The following is a 17125-nucleotide window of genomic DNA, read 5'->3' on the forward strand; positions in this document are numbered from 1 at the left end:
TTACGGACTTGCATGGGCTGTGTTGGCCATATTTGTTTTAGGGTCTGTATGTCGAGGTATTATGCTGCTTTTGATAAAGGAGGAATATATGCATGGCTTTCATGTTTAAGCTCTTACGCCACTGTCACACCATGTACTTGATCAAAGTCTAGACAAAAACCTGAAATGTTGGGACAATAAGACAAAGATGCTGACATCAAGATCTCATCAAATGCAGAAAGGGGCCATTCACCATCCAATAACAGAATCAGAAGAAGAATAAAAGGAACCCAAAGAAAATGGGTCAAATCCATGAAGAAATTGTCTTCTGAAAAAAGAGAATTACATCGGTCATACTTCAGAGTGATATTTTGAGAAGTGAGTGAGTGAGTATGGTTTTACGCCGCTTTTAGCAATATTCCAGCAATATCAGGGTGGGGTACACCAGAAATGGGCTTCACACATTTCACTCAAATGGGGAAGTGATCATCTAAGAGATGTGTGTGAGAGATGGTTTAAAGATTAGAAGTGCACTGTAAATCCTACAGCGCACATTGACATACCTTTCTAACATATGGATCTGTAGCCCTGGTAGTGACATGTTGAAAAGTTGGTTACAAGGATGAACGGACGAGGGACATGTCGACCACAGTTAAAATCAAAGTCGGGAGGACAAGCCACATGTTTGTGTGGATTACAACTCTTACCATTAGGTATAAACAAATATTTACATATACCGTATACATTTAAAGAAACCCAGTCTGCACTCCCAAAAATATCCCCCAAAATATGCATGATCCCTAACTTGTGTGAAAATATTGGTAAGAAGTCAAGCAATACAGCTCTGTATGGTTCAAGCCCCGTGAAGATTCCGGGGTAGAATAGGTCTTCAGCAACCCATGCTTGCTGTAAAAGGTGACTCTGCTTGTCGTAAAAGGCGACTAACAGGATCGGGTGGTCAGGCTCGCTGGCTTGGTTGATGCATGTCATCGATCCCAATTGCGGGGATTGGTGCTCATGATATCAATCACTGGATTGTCTGGTCCAGACTTGATTATTTACAGATCGCCGTCATATAGCTTGAATATTGCTGAGTGCGGCGTAAAACAACAAAACCAACCAACCAATTAATGCCTCACTCAACAATATTATTCCAGCAAAATGACGGCGGCCTGTAAATAATCAAGTCTGGACCAGACAAGCCAGTGACTTATATATAACCAGTGCCCCACACCGTCCGGGTACGATGATACACAAGTCACCAAGACCACCCTGTCTATACCCCTCCCCCCAAAAACAACAACACCACACACACACACACACACACACACACACACACACACACACACACACACACACACACACACACACACACACACACACACACACACACACACACACACATACCACAGGCCCACCAAAGTAGGCACTTGGCTACTTGGGATTTGCCTTAAAACGGGATGGAAACAAAATCTGAAACACTTTGGGATAGAAAACATGAATTCTTTATTGATGAATAAAGGCTACAAAAGCTATGACAATAACATGACTACATATCTCCTGAAGCGATGAAAACTACATTATCAAAAGTAAAAGGTTTTTCATAGTGTTACTCTGATCACACAGCATGTGTCGTAAACACATGCAGCGCCAACACATGTCCCTACCACACTGTACCAGGGTGTAGCAATAGCTGAAGGAGTCATTGTCATACCCAGGTACCCTTCTGTATATAGAAATGCCCCCTAGATAAAATCAGAAAACAGAAATCGACCACAGGTACCTTTCTGGTAGGGCTGGGACGAGTCCAAATTTACTACCCGGGTACCTACCCGCCATATTACCCGACCCAACCCGGGCACCCGCTGTAGGTCTGAAGACTTGGGTACATAATGTCCGATTGGGAATAGTTTGACCGGAGCCCTGGCAAAACCTTTTTACATACATGTAAGTTTACTGATGTTTTATCTTTATTCATACATAAATGTCAGAAGGAATGTGTGCCTAGTCAGAAAGAAATGCGAACAATACTGACATGAAGTTTAACCACATAGACTTCTATATAATTTTTGTCATTAGACAATATATTACGTGACTAACCACAGGTCCGGGTAGTCATGTGGGTACCCGGGTCCCACCTTGTGTGAGATAAATTTTTTTGCTCCAGTGACCACACGGCGAGTGTAGGCTTATCATGTGACCAAACTTTTCTCACGTTTGTAAATCATTGCACTTACCGTATTCGACTAAATAAGTGCCCACGGCAACATTTGCTAATATATTGGCTAGTGAACAATCCCAAGTAGCACCCCTTCTGATGGATCAATGTACACAAGACTTATTTATTCGCGTAAAATACGCACTCGTGTGTTATATGCACCCTTAATAATGGGCAATTAAATTCTGGAAAAATATAGCTGTCGTACATAAACATTTCAGGCTCTCAACATAAACCACAAAATTTATCATTCAACTCTGGTTTTTTTCACCAAGATAATATTCTAATAAAAGCCCCCTATTTCTGATTTTGAGAGCGCCCTGGGCGCTTATTACCTTGAATAGGGTATTCTGAAATAAGTACAGACAGGCCTAATGCAAGCTTTTCAGTGCACTTTACATATTGTTTTGCATATCATATAGATATACAGCTACAACAGGTGCATGACAATATATCTTATACAATATACACAAAGTGACTGTATTGCAAGCTCTCCGTAAGGCTTCGATTACATCACGTGTAAGATAAATATGCAAATACATTTTTTTTTCAAGTTTTAGAATATTTTCTAAATGAAAGTAAAACATTTCATGAGATATGTTTATCAAAAATGAAACATGAAAAGGACATGAATGGACGGTGCTGTGTAAGATGTGACAGTGTGACATAGGCACCAACCAGGATGCAAGGGACTCAGGTGAGAGGAGTGATTGGCTTCCTATGTCCGAGGCCTATTTATACTGCAAATAAGGCCTTGGTAAACACTGGCTTCTAATCAAGCTGACAATTAGTGTTTTACAACTCGTCCGTAAGAAAAATTTACAAATTTTCTCTTCAATTTGCCTTCTAAACAAGACTAAAGTCAGTTAACTTGTGTTGTTGGCTTCGCTGTGTGGAGCTCTGTCGTTTTGGTTTGAGTGAGTGAGTGAGTTGGGTTTAACCCCGCTTTTAACAGTATTCCAGTTATATTGCAGCGTGTCAGCTTAATGTGGGAGGAAAGCCCTAAGTGATACAGGTCTCAGACGTTTACCACTTCGGTGAAACCCATGAGCACGGTATGGTGCTGACAAACCTAGAAACATAATCCGGGTGAACCGGGATTCGAACCCACAATCATAGGTTTCTGGCGTGCCCAAGGGACGCAACTCTGCACAGTGAAACGCGGCGCCTTAGACGACTGGGCCACCCGTGCATCCCTTTTGGTTTGAAAATTGAATTGGGCATGTGACTTCACACTTGGAAATTAGTTCATGCATGATTTGAAAAAACACAGAACCGTCGATGTATTGTCCCTGTAAATTGTTATACAGAAATCTACCTCAGGTACCTTTCTGTGTACAGCAATGTCCCTTTGCTTCAATCATGGTACAGTTTTCACTCTTGCAATACCGTTGCAAAAATTAAAGAATATTTTGCAATAGTTATAAACACGACTGTGACACTGTTGCAATAGTTATAAACACTGCTGCAATACTGTTGCACTGCATGTTCATACACAAGTCCTTGTATTATTTGACTAAAATACCTACTGCAATACAATTGGAAATAATTATTAATACTACTACTGTGACCCTATTTCAAAAGTCATAAACACAATACCGTATTCGATGTAATAAGCGCCCCGCTCTAATAAGCGCCCACGGCGATATTTGCTGATATATTGGCTAGTGAACAAGCCCAACTTGCATCCCTTCCGATTGATCAATCTACACAAGACTTATTTATTCGGTATAATACGCACACGTATGTTATATGCACCCTTATTTATGGGCAATTACATTCTGGAAAAATATATCTGTCATACATAAACATTTCAGGCTGTCAGCATAAACAACGAAATTTATCTTTCAACTATGTTTTTTTTCACAAAAATTATATTCTAATAAGAGCCCCCTATTTCTAATTTTTGAGAGCGCCCCGGGCGCTTATTACGTCGAATACGGTAGTTATAAACACAATAGTCTGCTGCAATACTGTTGCACTGCAGGTTCCTGGACATCTCCTTATATTATTTGATGTCCGGCAATGTCCTTAGGGAGGTGTCCATGATTACTGCCTGCCATAGAACCTAGGAACATATTCCGAACAGACTGATAAAAGCGAAGTTAGTGAATAACAATATTTTTCGTTTAATAACGGCTACTAATGCTGTTAAAATTTAAGGTCACTATTGATGTCATAGAACCTATGAACATATTCCGAACAGACTGATAAAAGCGAAGTTAGTGAATAACAATGATTTTCGTTTAATAACAGCTACTAATGCTGTTAAAATTTAAGGTCACTATTGATGTCATAGAACCTATGAATATATTCCGAACAGAGAGATAAAAGCGAAGTTAGTGAATAACAATATTTTTCGTTTAATAACGGCTACTAATGCTGTTAAAATTTAAGGTCACTATTGATGTCATAGAACCTATGAATATATTCCGAACAGACTGATAAAAGCGAAGTTAGTGAATAACAATATTTTTCGTTTAACAACGGCTACTAATGCTGTTACTATTGATGTCATAGCTTGTGCTGGTAGATGTCCTGACATCAGGCCTTCATCACTATGATGTATCAACAGTTCGGACAAGGTTACACACCTCGCCCACTGCTTTGAGGAGTCAAGTATATTCGAGATAACTTGATTGAGTGAGTGAGTATGGTTTTACACCACTTTTAGCAATATTCCAGCAATATCACGACGGGGAACACCAGAAATGGGCTTCCACATTGTACCCATGTCCGGAATCGAACCCGGTCTTCGGCGTGACGAGCGAACGCTTTAACCACGAGGCTACCACCCAAACTTGAGTTTTCAACAGATGAACACACAGGCTGAACAAAGGGTAACCCCGCGTAGCTCAGCGCACCCCCGATCCGTCCAGTTTCTGTCGAGCCACAACAGTACATGTGGTCTTGTGATGCAGAAGGCCAGGTCTATACTTGTATTTTTTCCCACAAACACAAACATACGAGGCATTTTTGTGCACAGCAGTATTGTGAACAGACAAAGTTGACGAGCTTGCAAACATTTTCCCACACTGCCGACACATCAATCCAGATAAAGAACGTGTGGCCTCGGGAATGGGATATCGAGGTGAGTCGAGGCCTGGTAAGGCTCTGGGTAGATTGGCAGAATTCTTGTGGCGGGCATACATGTTCCTGGTGTCTCCGTAGAAGCTGAAGTCTGAGGCCACTGACTGATTAAAACCCATTGACCTGGAACCTGCAAGGATAAAAAGGCGGAACTAGTCTTTGGACACAAAATGGGCTTCTGAATTTGTTGTGAACATGTTTTTGAATTTTTCACATGTTGGTTGGATGGTTTGTTGTTTTACGCAGCACTCGGCAATATTAAAGCTATATGACGGCGATCTGGAAACAATCGAGTCTGGACAAGACAATCCAGTGATTGACATCATGAACATCGATCCACGCAACTGGGATCGATGACATGCATCAACTTAGTCAGCGAGCCTGACCACCCGATTTCGTTAGTCGCCTTTTACGACAAGAATAGTCGCCTTTTACGGCAAGCATGGGTTGCTGAAGACTGCAAACTGTGGCGATTGATTTCACAGATCTTATGGGTGGTGGGATAAGCCAGTGGTCAAAGCCAGTGGTCAAAGCGTTGGCCTATCCGCTAAAGACCAAGGATCAATTCTTAATATGGGTAATAGAGTTATGGAAACACCATAAATAAATGATACTACTTTTGAAACAAGTTCAAACCTTTCACTATATCACGAAAATTACACAATTTACAAATTAACCACCAACAGTGGATTAAGCTAACTTTATTTAATTTTTAAAAATTATGTTGCTTGACACAATGTTTCATTCCAAAAATGGTCATTGGGAAAAATATTGTACACATGTTACCCCATTGACAACTAAAATACACAACCACAGTTGGTTGGTTTGTTGTTTAACGCCGCACTCAGCAATATTCCAGACGGCGGTCAGTAAATAATCGAGTCTGGACAAGACAATCCAGTGATTAATATGATGAGCATCGATCCACGCAATAGGGATCGATGACATGCATAAACCAAGTCAGCGAGCCTGACCACCCGATCCCGTTAGTCGCCTCTTACGACAACCACAGTTGATCATGTGGCGTTGTGGCGTTGTGTGTTTCTAAAATTCAACTTTACCATGCTCAATCTAAAGTTCTCTGATGCGGTTCTTCTGTTTGCTCACACAATGTTGTTACAGCCTACCCATGTGAAGGTCATATGGCTGGAATATTGCTGAAAGAGGCATAAAACCACACTCACTCACTCCTATCAAAGTTTGATGTGAGTTGAGATTTCAAACAGTCTTCCTATGTGAGACAGCATGACTCTAAGCTGCAAAATCTTTATAACTGAAACAGTATTGAAAGAAGAACGTTGTTGTATTATTGCAGGTAGGGAAGACCAATAGGTTATACGTGAATAGCTCTTTTAATTTGCTGTGATTTAATATTTCTTGTTACGAATTAGCTGTGATACATTACTTCTCAACAGACCTGTTATGAATTTGCAAAAAAATTACACTTTTTCTGTGAAACTTCGTTTCTCTCTCTCGTGAATTGTCTTTCTTCATTACCATTTTTTATGTCGGCACCAAAATTAGTAAATTAGTAAATTTTGGGGACACTTTCCTAAATATATCAAGAAACACCCAAGACGATCCGTCTGACAAGAGGTCACCAAATTTATATGTTACTATAATACGACATGCAGTCCAAGTTTATACATGCAAAAACACAATCTTGATAATGACACGGTTTAGATATAAGTCACAGTCAGACTGAATGATGCCTTATCTCTATGAGTGAGTGAGTGAGTTTGGTTTTATGACGCTTTTAGCAATATTCCAGCAATATCACGGCGGGGGACACCAGAAATGGGCTTCACACATTGTACCCATGTCGGGATTCGAACCCGGGTCTTCGGCGTGACGAGCGAACGCTTTAACCACTAGGCTACCCGACCCTTATCTCTATGAAACTAAATTACATGATAATTATCTGTGATTGTTAAATGGGTGGGAAAAATCCCTGTGATCTTTGAAAAGATGTTCTGAATTACTTGTGAACAGTTATTGGGCATAGGTATTCCCTACCCTCTATAGTTGGTGAAGTGTGTGGACACACACAGTGCAATAAAAATGTATTAACCACAAATTCTTGAAATATTTTCAAAAAGTAGTTACCAACAATTACGTAGACGACGCCAGCTTCACAGGACATGTCCGCCCATGATACAGTAAGCCCGATCTGTACTTGTACTGTTTTCCACACACACAAACATAGCACTGATTATCATGCACGGACACCTTGTGGACCGTCATTGCTCGCTTGGTTGTGAAAGTTTTCTCACAGTATGGACATCGGACATCCGGGAAGGAACTCCCTGACATTGAAGGGCTGTATCGTGGAAAGTGTATCTGACTAATGTGTGGGACTTTCTGTAGGAACGAACTTGCAAATATGTTTCCTCCTTGCTGGGCAGAATGGTCAGCTCGAAACTGACTGAAACTGACTGAACTTCCATCATCTGCAAGATATAAAAAGTTCAATCTTGTTTCAGTCAGTGTGAGAAGGTGGGTTATGAAATAAAAGAGACAAAGTATCCAACTAGTGTGTTATGTCAACAGTGATATGGGAAATAGTTCCTTCTGTTCAACTGGTAGTCAAGAATAGTGAGTGAGTATGGTTTTACACCGCTTTTAGCAATATTCCAGCAATATCATTACGGGGAACACCAGAAATGGGCTCCACACATTGTACCAATGTGGGGAATCGAACCCGGGTCTTCGGCGAGACGAGCGAACACTTTAACCATTAGGCTACCCTACCGCCTCGAGTAAAGAGTGATCTTGGAGACAGTGAGTGAGTGAGTGAGTGAGTGAGTGAGTGAGTTGGGTCCAAGGTCACATCGGAAGTTTCCTAAAACCCGCCTATGATAAAGTAACCCTGATCTTTGTCAGATAAATGTCTGAATAGAAGCCAGTGGAAGACATGCACTGGCATATTCAGCTGGGCTGGGACGATACACCAACTGAGTATCACAATACGTATCACGATACCTTGCTTATGACCCGATACTTGTATGTGCTCTTAAATGTGCTTGCCTATGCCATCTTCTTCAAAGACAGGATTGCCACTGACAATTTACAGTTGGCAGAACCAAGTATGGTGCAATGGATGAAAATATTTACATTTTCACTACTAATTTTCACTATGATTCAGTGTTTGGTGTAACAGATATTAAAGCAAACATTTAAGGTAGGAATTGAAATTTTTATTTAGTGTGTGACTGTGATTGATATTTGTATCGAGAAGTAAAAAATCACGATTCACCAATGCGCCGTTTAATCGTCCACTACTTATATCCAGAGGGCGGGGATGCAGGGCGTGCACACATCCCCTTTTTTCAGACAAGTCTCATTCCCCAACTGGATCATGGATTACCGTTCATTTGGCTTTATGGTGACACCAACAAACACAGGTATGTGCTGTGCTGATAAGGTCACAATTACACTGCATCTAACGCATGACAGTAGTATCCTAGCATACCTAAGGGATGCAGCTCAATAAAGTGAATAATGACTTCATGACTTCATGGATCAGGTGATCAGGCTCTGTGATTGTGTGTCATCATATGATGCTCATCATCTTCCCGAGGCAAGGGAGTTACCGTATTCGACGTAATAAGCGCACCACTCTAATAAGCGCCCACGGTGATATTTGCTAATATACTGGCTTGATTGATGAATGTACACAAGACTTATCTATTCTTGTATAATACACACTTGTGTGTTATATGCACCCTTAATTATGGGCAATTAAATTCTGGAAAAATATATCTGTCATATATAAACATTTCAGGCTGTCAGCATAAACAACAAAATTTATCTTTCAACTGTTTTTTTCACCAAATAATATTCTAATAAGAGCCCCCATATTTCTCATTTTGAGAGCGCCCTGAGCGCTTATTACGTCGGATACGGTAACTGACTCTAAACATCCAGCTTCCACCCTTGCCAAACTAGGCAGGAATTTCTCACTCTCATTACCAAGAGTCCCCAGGACCAGGGTAAATCCCTGAAAGGGTAATCACAAGTCTAACCAATGGAACCATCTGCCACAGAGCCACAGAGACGCCCTAACTCTCTCCCAGCCCATTCTTGTAAGCACATGACCTATGGTGCCGGACCAGACCGGGTCTGTATTTGTACTTCTTCCCACAGACGCACCCATGATTGTTGTATCCTATCCTACCTAAGGGAGGCAACTCAATCAAGTGAATAATGGTGCCTGTCTCATAAAATCTTCTCTTTGACATACTGAAAGTTTCTTGATTAGATTTGGTCTCCAGAAACCTATGCTTGTTTGTTGGTTTGTTGTTTAACGCCGCACTCAGCAATATTCCAGCTATATGACGGCAGTCTGTAAATATCAAGTCTGGACCAGACAATCCAGTGATTAATATCATGAGCATCAATCCATGCAATTGGAATCGATGACATGTATCAACCAAGTCAGCGAGCTTGACCACCTGATCCCGTTAGTTGCCTTTTACAAGCATAGTCACCTTTTACGGCAAGTATGGGTTGCTGAAGACCGATTCTACCCCGGCGTCTTCATGGGCCCTATGCTTGTAGTATGGGGTGACTTCACTGATCGGGTGGTCAGGCTCTGTGATTGGTGTCATCATGTACAGATGCCATGGTACATTGCTTCTTTGTTAATTTATGCCACACTCAAGTCCAGGACACGTCTCATTGGTGACCAACTTGTGTTATTCTGGGACAAGGTGAACAGCGACTCGTGCCCCTCTTGTGGCCATTTTTGTGACTGGCGCAAATGGGCATTGTTAAAAGAATTGTCAACTTGTTGCGTAATGATTCATGTATATTTCCTCCATGTCATATATATTCCAGATGCTATTTAAAAAACATCTGGAATTACAATATTTATACAGTATGATTGACCACGTTTAACTCTATTTTGGGTATATTTTTAGATGCAAGACATGTAAAATAAAAAAAATATTCCAAAGTGATTCTTTGACAGAAGTTGTTTGTTTGTTTGTTGTTTTAGGCCGCATTCAGCAATATTCCAGCTATATGACGGCGGTCTGTAAATAATCGAGTCTGGACCAGACAATCCAGTGACTGACATCATGAACATCAATCCACGCAATTGGGATTGATGACATGCATCAACCTTGTCAGCGAGCCTGACCACCCAATCCCGTTTGACGGAAGTACTTGAAGTCATACTTGCATTCTGATTCGTTTGTCATATTTTCACCTGTAACATTCATCCAAAGGGTGGTTAGTCTTCTTGCAGGTTATGGAAAGGGACATTTTAAAACATTACCCAGACCTAGGCTACTCATCAATTGCCCTCTCTCATAGTTCTATCCAGGTCACACATTGTAACCCCAGATGTTTAATGATGTGTGTCTGTTTTTCAATGCCTCACTCAGCAATATTCCAGTTAAATGATGGCGATCTGTAAATAATCAAGTTGGACCAGACAAACAAGTGATCCATATTTTGAGCAATGTCATAGGGGTATAATGGCAGGTATTCAACCAACTCATGAATGTGACCACCTGATCCATTTAGTCACCTCTCATGACAAGCATAGGTTGATTGGCATGGAATTCTAGGGGTGACCAAGAGAGTATGATTTTAATACCATGATATGAACCCTTTATTTGTTGGGATTAAGTTGTTCACTGCCAGATGATGCTGGTAATAAGTTTCATTTTAACTAATTATGACTTGATTTACAGATTGATCTTGTGAATCATGGGTCAGCCAAGCAGTGTTATCACACTTGTGAGTTTGATCAATGTGGTCAAAATCTGCATCCGTTGGAACTTTCCTCCAACATCACGCTCATCATCTTCCCCAGGCAAGGGAGATAACTGACTCTCAACGTCCATTTTCCACCCTTGACGAACTAGGCTGGAATCTTTGGGCTTGATCGTAGTGCCACCTGTGGCTATTACGAGTTATGTCCCTTCTATTGACCAATCAGATTCCACCTGTCATATCTCTTGCATTTGCTTCAAATAAAATGGCATTGCCCAGTGAAGGCTATTTGATTGATAATCCAGATCGGAATTGTAATAAAACGGGTCTTACTTCACAAAGTGCATCAAATCAGTTGAGCTCCTTGAAATGAAAAGATTTGGAAAATATCTGTTGATGCCCATTTGTTGATACACATGCTTTGCAAATCCTGCAATTGACTGAAATCTGCATGTCACTTTACAAACCGGATTTCGGTCTATGCATGGACTCATTTGTCCCACCAAAATATAACTCCATAATTGCAGCCTAGTTCAGCAAGGGTAGAAACTGGACTTTTATAGTCAGTTAACTCACTTGCCTCGGGAAAATGGACGCTCATATGCCATGACACATCTTGAACAGTAACGTTTAACTCAAACTCACACACATCTACCACTGTGTTACAGATGTCATGTCCTTGCAAGTTTTATCTGGATGCAAGACATTGAGAAGATGCAAAAGAGTATCCAGATGTTTTGATGTTGTGATAATTGAAACTTCGAAAGAGTCATGTATGTTAGAGTCACCTCATTGCTCTGTTCTGACAATACAATCAATCATGGGACACACGATGTAAGATTTTATTCACTCAATCCCAGGATTTCATTTGAAAATACAACATCTCAATCCATGTTAACTATAAAGCATCTAGACTTGCACAAGTCTCTAAGGAAATAATCATTAATATTTAAATCATAATTTCTAGATTACCGGTATATAATAATAAGAACAAGTTGTCCCTTTAAAAGACTGGCATCCTTAGTATGTCTGTTTATCTAGACTTACTATAAGGATAGAAACACTTGTCATTCAGCATTTGTTGATGGTATGGTGGTCAATTGATGAAATGCCCAGGACCCCTCAAATACATTACTGAGAGTGGGGAGCACTGGGGGCCATCATCTATTCAAGGTGCTGCAATTCGTTGTGCAGAGCTGCGTCCCTTGGGCACACCAGAAACCTACGAAAGAGGGTTCGGATCCATGTTTGCCCTATTGTGTTTCTAGGTTTGTCAGCACCATACCTGTGCTTGTGGATTTCATCAAAACTGGTAAATATCTCAGACCAGAATCACTTTGGACTTTCCTCCCACATCATGCTGTCACATAATTGGAATACTGTTCAAAGCGGCATTAAACCCAACTCACTCATTCACATTACCAAGAGTCCCCAGGAGCAAGGTAAATCTCTGAAAGGTTAATCACAAATCTAACCTAAGGAACCATCTGCCATACAGCCACAGAGATGCCCTAACTCTCTCCCAGCCCATTCTTGTAAGCACATGACCTATGGTGCCGGACCAGACCGGGCCTGTACTTGTACTTCTTCCCACAGACGCAGACATACGACACATTGTCATGGACAGCAGCCTTGTGGTCCATCAGGGGGCCCATTCCCGAGAAGGTCTTCCCACATATTGGGCAGGGGATCTTATTGTTGTCCAGGAGGCCCCCAGGATAGCATCCAAACACCTGGACCGATTCCATCTCGGGACTGATGAACATAGCCCCTTGTTTGCTGGTCAGGCTTGCGGAGTAGGCTCGTGCTCCAGCTGTGATAATGTCCCTCTCTGTTTTAAACACTGCCAGAGACTGACTGAAACCTGGTGAACCTCCTCCATCTGAAAGCAACAAAAAGTCCAAGTTTCAGCCAGTCCCAGATGTCTAGTGTGGTGTGGTGTAATGGCGGTCTTCATCAAGAAGCAGAGTGCTGTGGGGACAGCAAAGAAGCACAGTGAATAGCACAGCGATATTTACAGACAGTGACATGAGAAGAGGTGACACAACAACAGGTAAGTCTGGGAAACCTTTACAGATGGCAACTGAGCCATACTGCATGGCTGGAAGATCAGGGGTTTCAAATCTCAATAACCACCTCTGACTGAAACAGCTGATTTAAAGTAAAGTAACAGGTAAGTTAAATATGTGAAAATGGAATTCTCAATATTTAACTAACAGTACAATGTTTATTTAGTTGATATCTTCAAGTAAACATTGAAGTTTCATGTACTTTGTCATAAAAAGATCTCCCACTCAAGCCGATTGTGAGGCTGACATTATGGGCTTCACTCCGCTGTCAACATCTAGACTTTGGGTTGATAAACAATTCCCTGAGGATTTCTAGCTGATACAAATGCTGACTCACTAATTTGAATCTGATAAAATCTGGTAAACTACAATGATATTTAGAATTTTTATCAGATCCACTTTATGCCAGCTAATGCATCACCAGGTCAATAAGAGGAATAGCAGCTCATAATGGCAGTATGTATTAATACTTGGTGGAGTCGGACGTAATTTTGTTTCAAGCAGCTTATAAACTCACAAAGTGACAACATAGTACAGTCAGTTAAAAAAAACCCTTGAAAATAAACTGATGTTCACTTAAATACATTAGAGCGAGCGAGTATGGTTTTACACTGCTTTTAGCAATATTCCAGCAACATCACGGCGGAAGACACCAGAAATGGGCTTCGCACATTGTACCCATGTCAGGTCTTCGGCGTGACGAGCGAACGCTTTAACCACTTGGCTACCCGACCGCCCCTAAATACATTAGAACATTGATTACCTGATTCTGTACAAACCATTTAAGTCACAGAAACAAATGCTCCATCCACAAAGTGATCTCAGCTCTAAGACGATCGTAACTCCCATACTTTAACATAGACTTACAAAATCATAGCACTTAGATCATTTTGTGGAAAGGGGTTGGCAGCTTGAACAAGTGGATATTATTAAATAGAAGTTTCCAAATGATTCATTTTTCCCTGAATCCTAATACATCACTTATTTGGATCAAATTATTATATGAAAACTTAGAATAAATGTTACACCATGATAACTTCCCCTCCAGCTTAAACATTTACACAACTTTTCATATAATAATTAGATCCAAAGCAAGTGATATATTAGGATTCAGATAAAATGCAGATATTAAACGTTACACCATGATAAAATGACCAGTCTTGATTAACCGCCGAAACGGATTCAATATAGCTGTGAAAATGATATGAATGGATCACTGAAAATTAGTGTGTTTGTGAAAAGGGTAAGTATGTCCTTCCCTATCAGTACCACTCACACAATTTGTATAAAAACATTTATCACACCTCCATGTCAGAATGACGAGATCTGATTGGTCCACGTGATCTTGATAAAACACTGTGTAACCCGCATTAGAGGGTAATAAACTTCTCAACGGGGGAACAAATCTCTTACACCCCGCTTCAAACAAAAAGCTGCACGCTTTTTCCGAGTCAATGGAAGTCACGTGACATGGCACAAGTTAACCTCAGCTCAATCGAACAAATATTTTCTATCAATTTTGAATTTGTGTAAATTCTTTTACAATGTCACATTAAAATATCGGTAAGATAAATTCGTTGTAGCAGGATCACTCTGGATACCTGGGGTTTAACGTGTCCCTCATTAGGTTTTAGACCACTTGCCTCCAGCTCAGGGAGACCCGTGAAGATTCCGGGGTAGAATAGGTCTTCAGCAACCCATACTTGCCGTAAAAGGTGACTATGCTTGTCGTAAAAGGCGACTAACGGGATCGGGTGGTCAGGCTCACTTGGTTGATACATGTCATCGATCCCAATTGCGTTGATCGATGTTCATGATGTCAATCACTGGATTGTCTGGTTCAGACTCGATTACTTTACAGACCGCCGTCATATGGCTGGAATATTGTGATGTCAGATGATAGCACTGATTCAATAAGTTATTGAACTTGTCCAAAAAAATGTATAATTACTATGTGTCTATGCTTTGTGTGGTAATTGATAATTTCACATGTGTATCAATGTGAAATAACAAATAAAGTTGCAAAAACTTTTGTCGGATAAGTGGCAAATCGGATAAGAAGATACTTTTGGATGAGACCCTTCATTGGCAATCAAGTGTATTTGTTATTTCAGACTGTTTAACACAGACAATGACGTTTCTCCAGCACTTGAGTAAATAATGTCGGCAGAGATATCAGCAGTCATTACTCTATGAACAACCCAACAAAAAGAGAAAATATATATAGTTTTTATAAATGGAAAACTTGTACATGTTTTGTGAAATAATCCATGTCACAAAATGTTATACAACACTGAAAATAACTTCTAGGCAAACTAAACATGAGATATATTTTTGGCACTGTACAAAAAACTGCACAAGTCATTAGATATTACATCACTAATGCTTGTTAGTGTGTGAGGGACACTAAAGTATTGACTTCACTAACCGATCTGATTCCCAAAGTATACATGTGCCTCCACTTTAGGGGTTATATGCCATATGGAAGGGTATTTCAGTTATATCACGGCATGTCAGCTTCAATCTCATTAAAATCAGATCTTAGTTCTCGCTACCGCTAAACAAAGATCTGAGGACACCCTATTACGGGTCACGTCAGACCGTCCTTTCGTGAACTTTGACCGACCAATGGAATGACTGACAGGAAGTCGACATAAGCCAATCAGAAAGCAGCTTTCTCGTGCTTTATGGCACTAATGTCTAATTAGCGACTATGCTTCAAAACATATTTTGACAAATTCTCGATTAAAAAATTGAAACCTGAACAAAAGAACATTCTGGGATGGCTAATAGAAGGCCTAGCTTGTATGGATTCAGTCGTAAAGCCCGTAACTATCGTTTGGAATACTATCGTTTAAAGTTTTCAAGGCTGCATGATTAGGAATCACTTTCCGACTGGAAGATAACCTGAAGAGACACAGGTCTTACAAGAGTTAAAAGTTAAAAGATGGTACTTGTTGTTACCCTGCCTGGTGCTTGGCATTAAGGGGATTAAACAAGGACTGCACGGCTCAAAGTCTGTATACTGTGCCATGTCAAAGTGAACATGGTACAGGGTTAGAAACTAACAGTTTTTGGCCACTAGTCCTTATAATGATAACATATAGCAAAACCCTTAAAAAAGGGCAAATTTCTACTAGTCCTTATGATACCTTTACCATTTGGCAGTTTGGCAAGGACGATAGGACTAGTGCCAATTTCTAACGCTGTGGTATCTCAGTGGGCTAGCACTATAAAACCGACAGACAAATACAAGCAGCCACACACACACGTCCATGTTCATTGCTATATAAGTGGAATACTCTTGAACATGACACAACGCAACTGAGATGACAGTTTTCTCCCATGACTAGTGTGGAGCTGGCTATGGAATGAATGCTTTCTAAGCTAAGTGTTTCTTCACACCATAATGTGGAAAATCATGGTATGTAAACCGCGTTCACGAGACATTACCATATGCAGAGCTCCAGATAAGCTGCGTTTCTGCGTAAAATACGCATAAAAAATGCAGAAATACGCAGTAAAATAAAATCCAAGCGTTTAAAATACGCAACGAACATTACAGATACGGTACAAAAATAAAACTTGCGTAACCCTGCGTATTTGATTAGCAAATCAGCATCTTATTTTGAAATTATAAACGGGCATTCTGTCAACCTTGCCAAACTCCACGATGACAGTTACATCATGATCACTTGCCATCACACTTTCTTGTGGAAGTATCGTGGTATTTTTTAGTCCTTTAAAGCTCTCGAACTCACACGACACCAGTTTGCAGGGACTAGATGAATATTGTTTTTAAATATTTAACTGAAATACCCACATGTGTAAAAACTAGTGGGTAACAGAAATTTGAATACCCAGATAGAATTACTGATACCCAATGATTTAAAAATGCATGGGTAAAATACCCACAACACCAAAACCTTATCTGGAGCTCTGCATATGTTGTCTGAAACTCAAACCATGAATGATTTTGGATTAACGCTGCTCTTAACATTATTTCAGCTGATAAACCAAGAAATATTAGCCTGGGAGTCGATTA

At 40.4% G+C, this 17125-nt stretch overlaps 1 protein-coding gene across 8 annotated transcripts in view; it reads right to left on the reverse strand.

The window, feature by feature from the left end:
• LOC124128197 (C2H2 finger domain transcription factor mtfA-like) overlaps positions 1–17125 on the reverse strand; it is a 98809-nt gene that overhangs the window by 16607 nt on the left and 65077 nt on the right. Inside the window, exons 3-4 of one of the 8 annotated variants that reach the window (XM_046491750.2) lie at positions 7394–7737; positions 4081–5417 (exon numbers count right to left, since the gene is read on the reverse strand). The exons of 4 other annotated variants lie outside the window; for them this stretch is intronic. In XM_046491750.2, coding sequence (XP_046347706.1) covers positions 7400–7737 — 338 coding nt within the window. In that variant the 3' untranslated portion in view covers positions 4081–5417; positions 7394–7399. Of the gene's footprint in view, positions 1–4080; positions 5418–7393; positions 7738–11839; positions 12894–17125 lie in introns of those variants that run through there. 3 more of the 8 variants (XR_007219619.1, XM_046491634.2, XM_046491618.2) reach the window with 3 other exon arrangements.

This window comes from Haliotis rufescens, unplaced genomic scaffold (assembly GCF_023055435.1).
Source record: "Haliotis rufescens isolate VD_foot unplaced genomic scaffold, xgHalRufe1.0.p SCAF_9, whole genome shotgun sequence".
NCBI classification, from domain to species: Eukaryota; Metazoa; Mollusca; class Gastropoda; order Lepetellida; family Haliotidae; genus Haliotis; species Haliotis rufescens.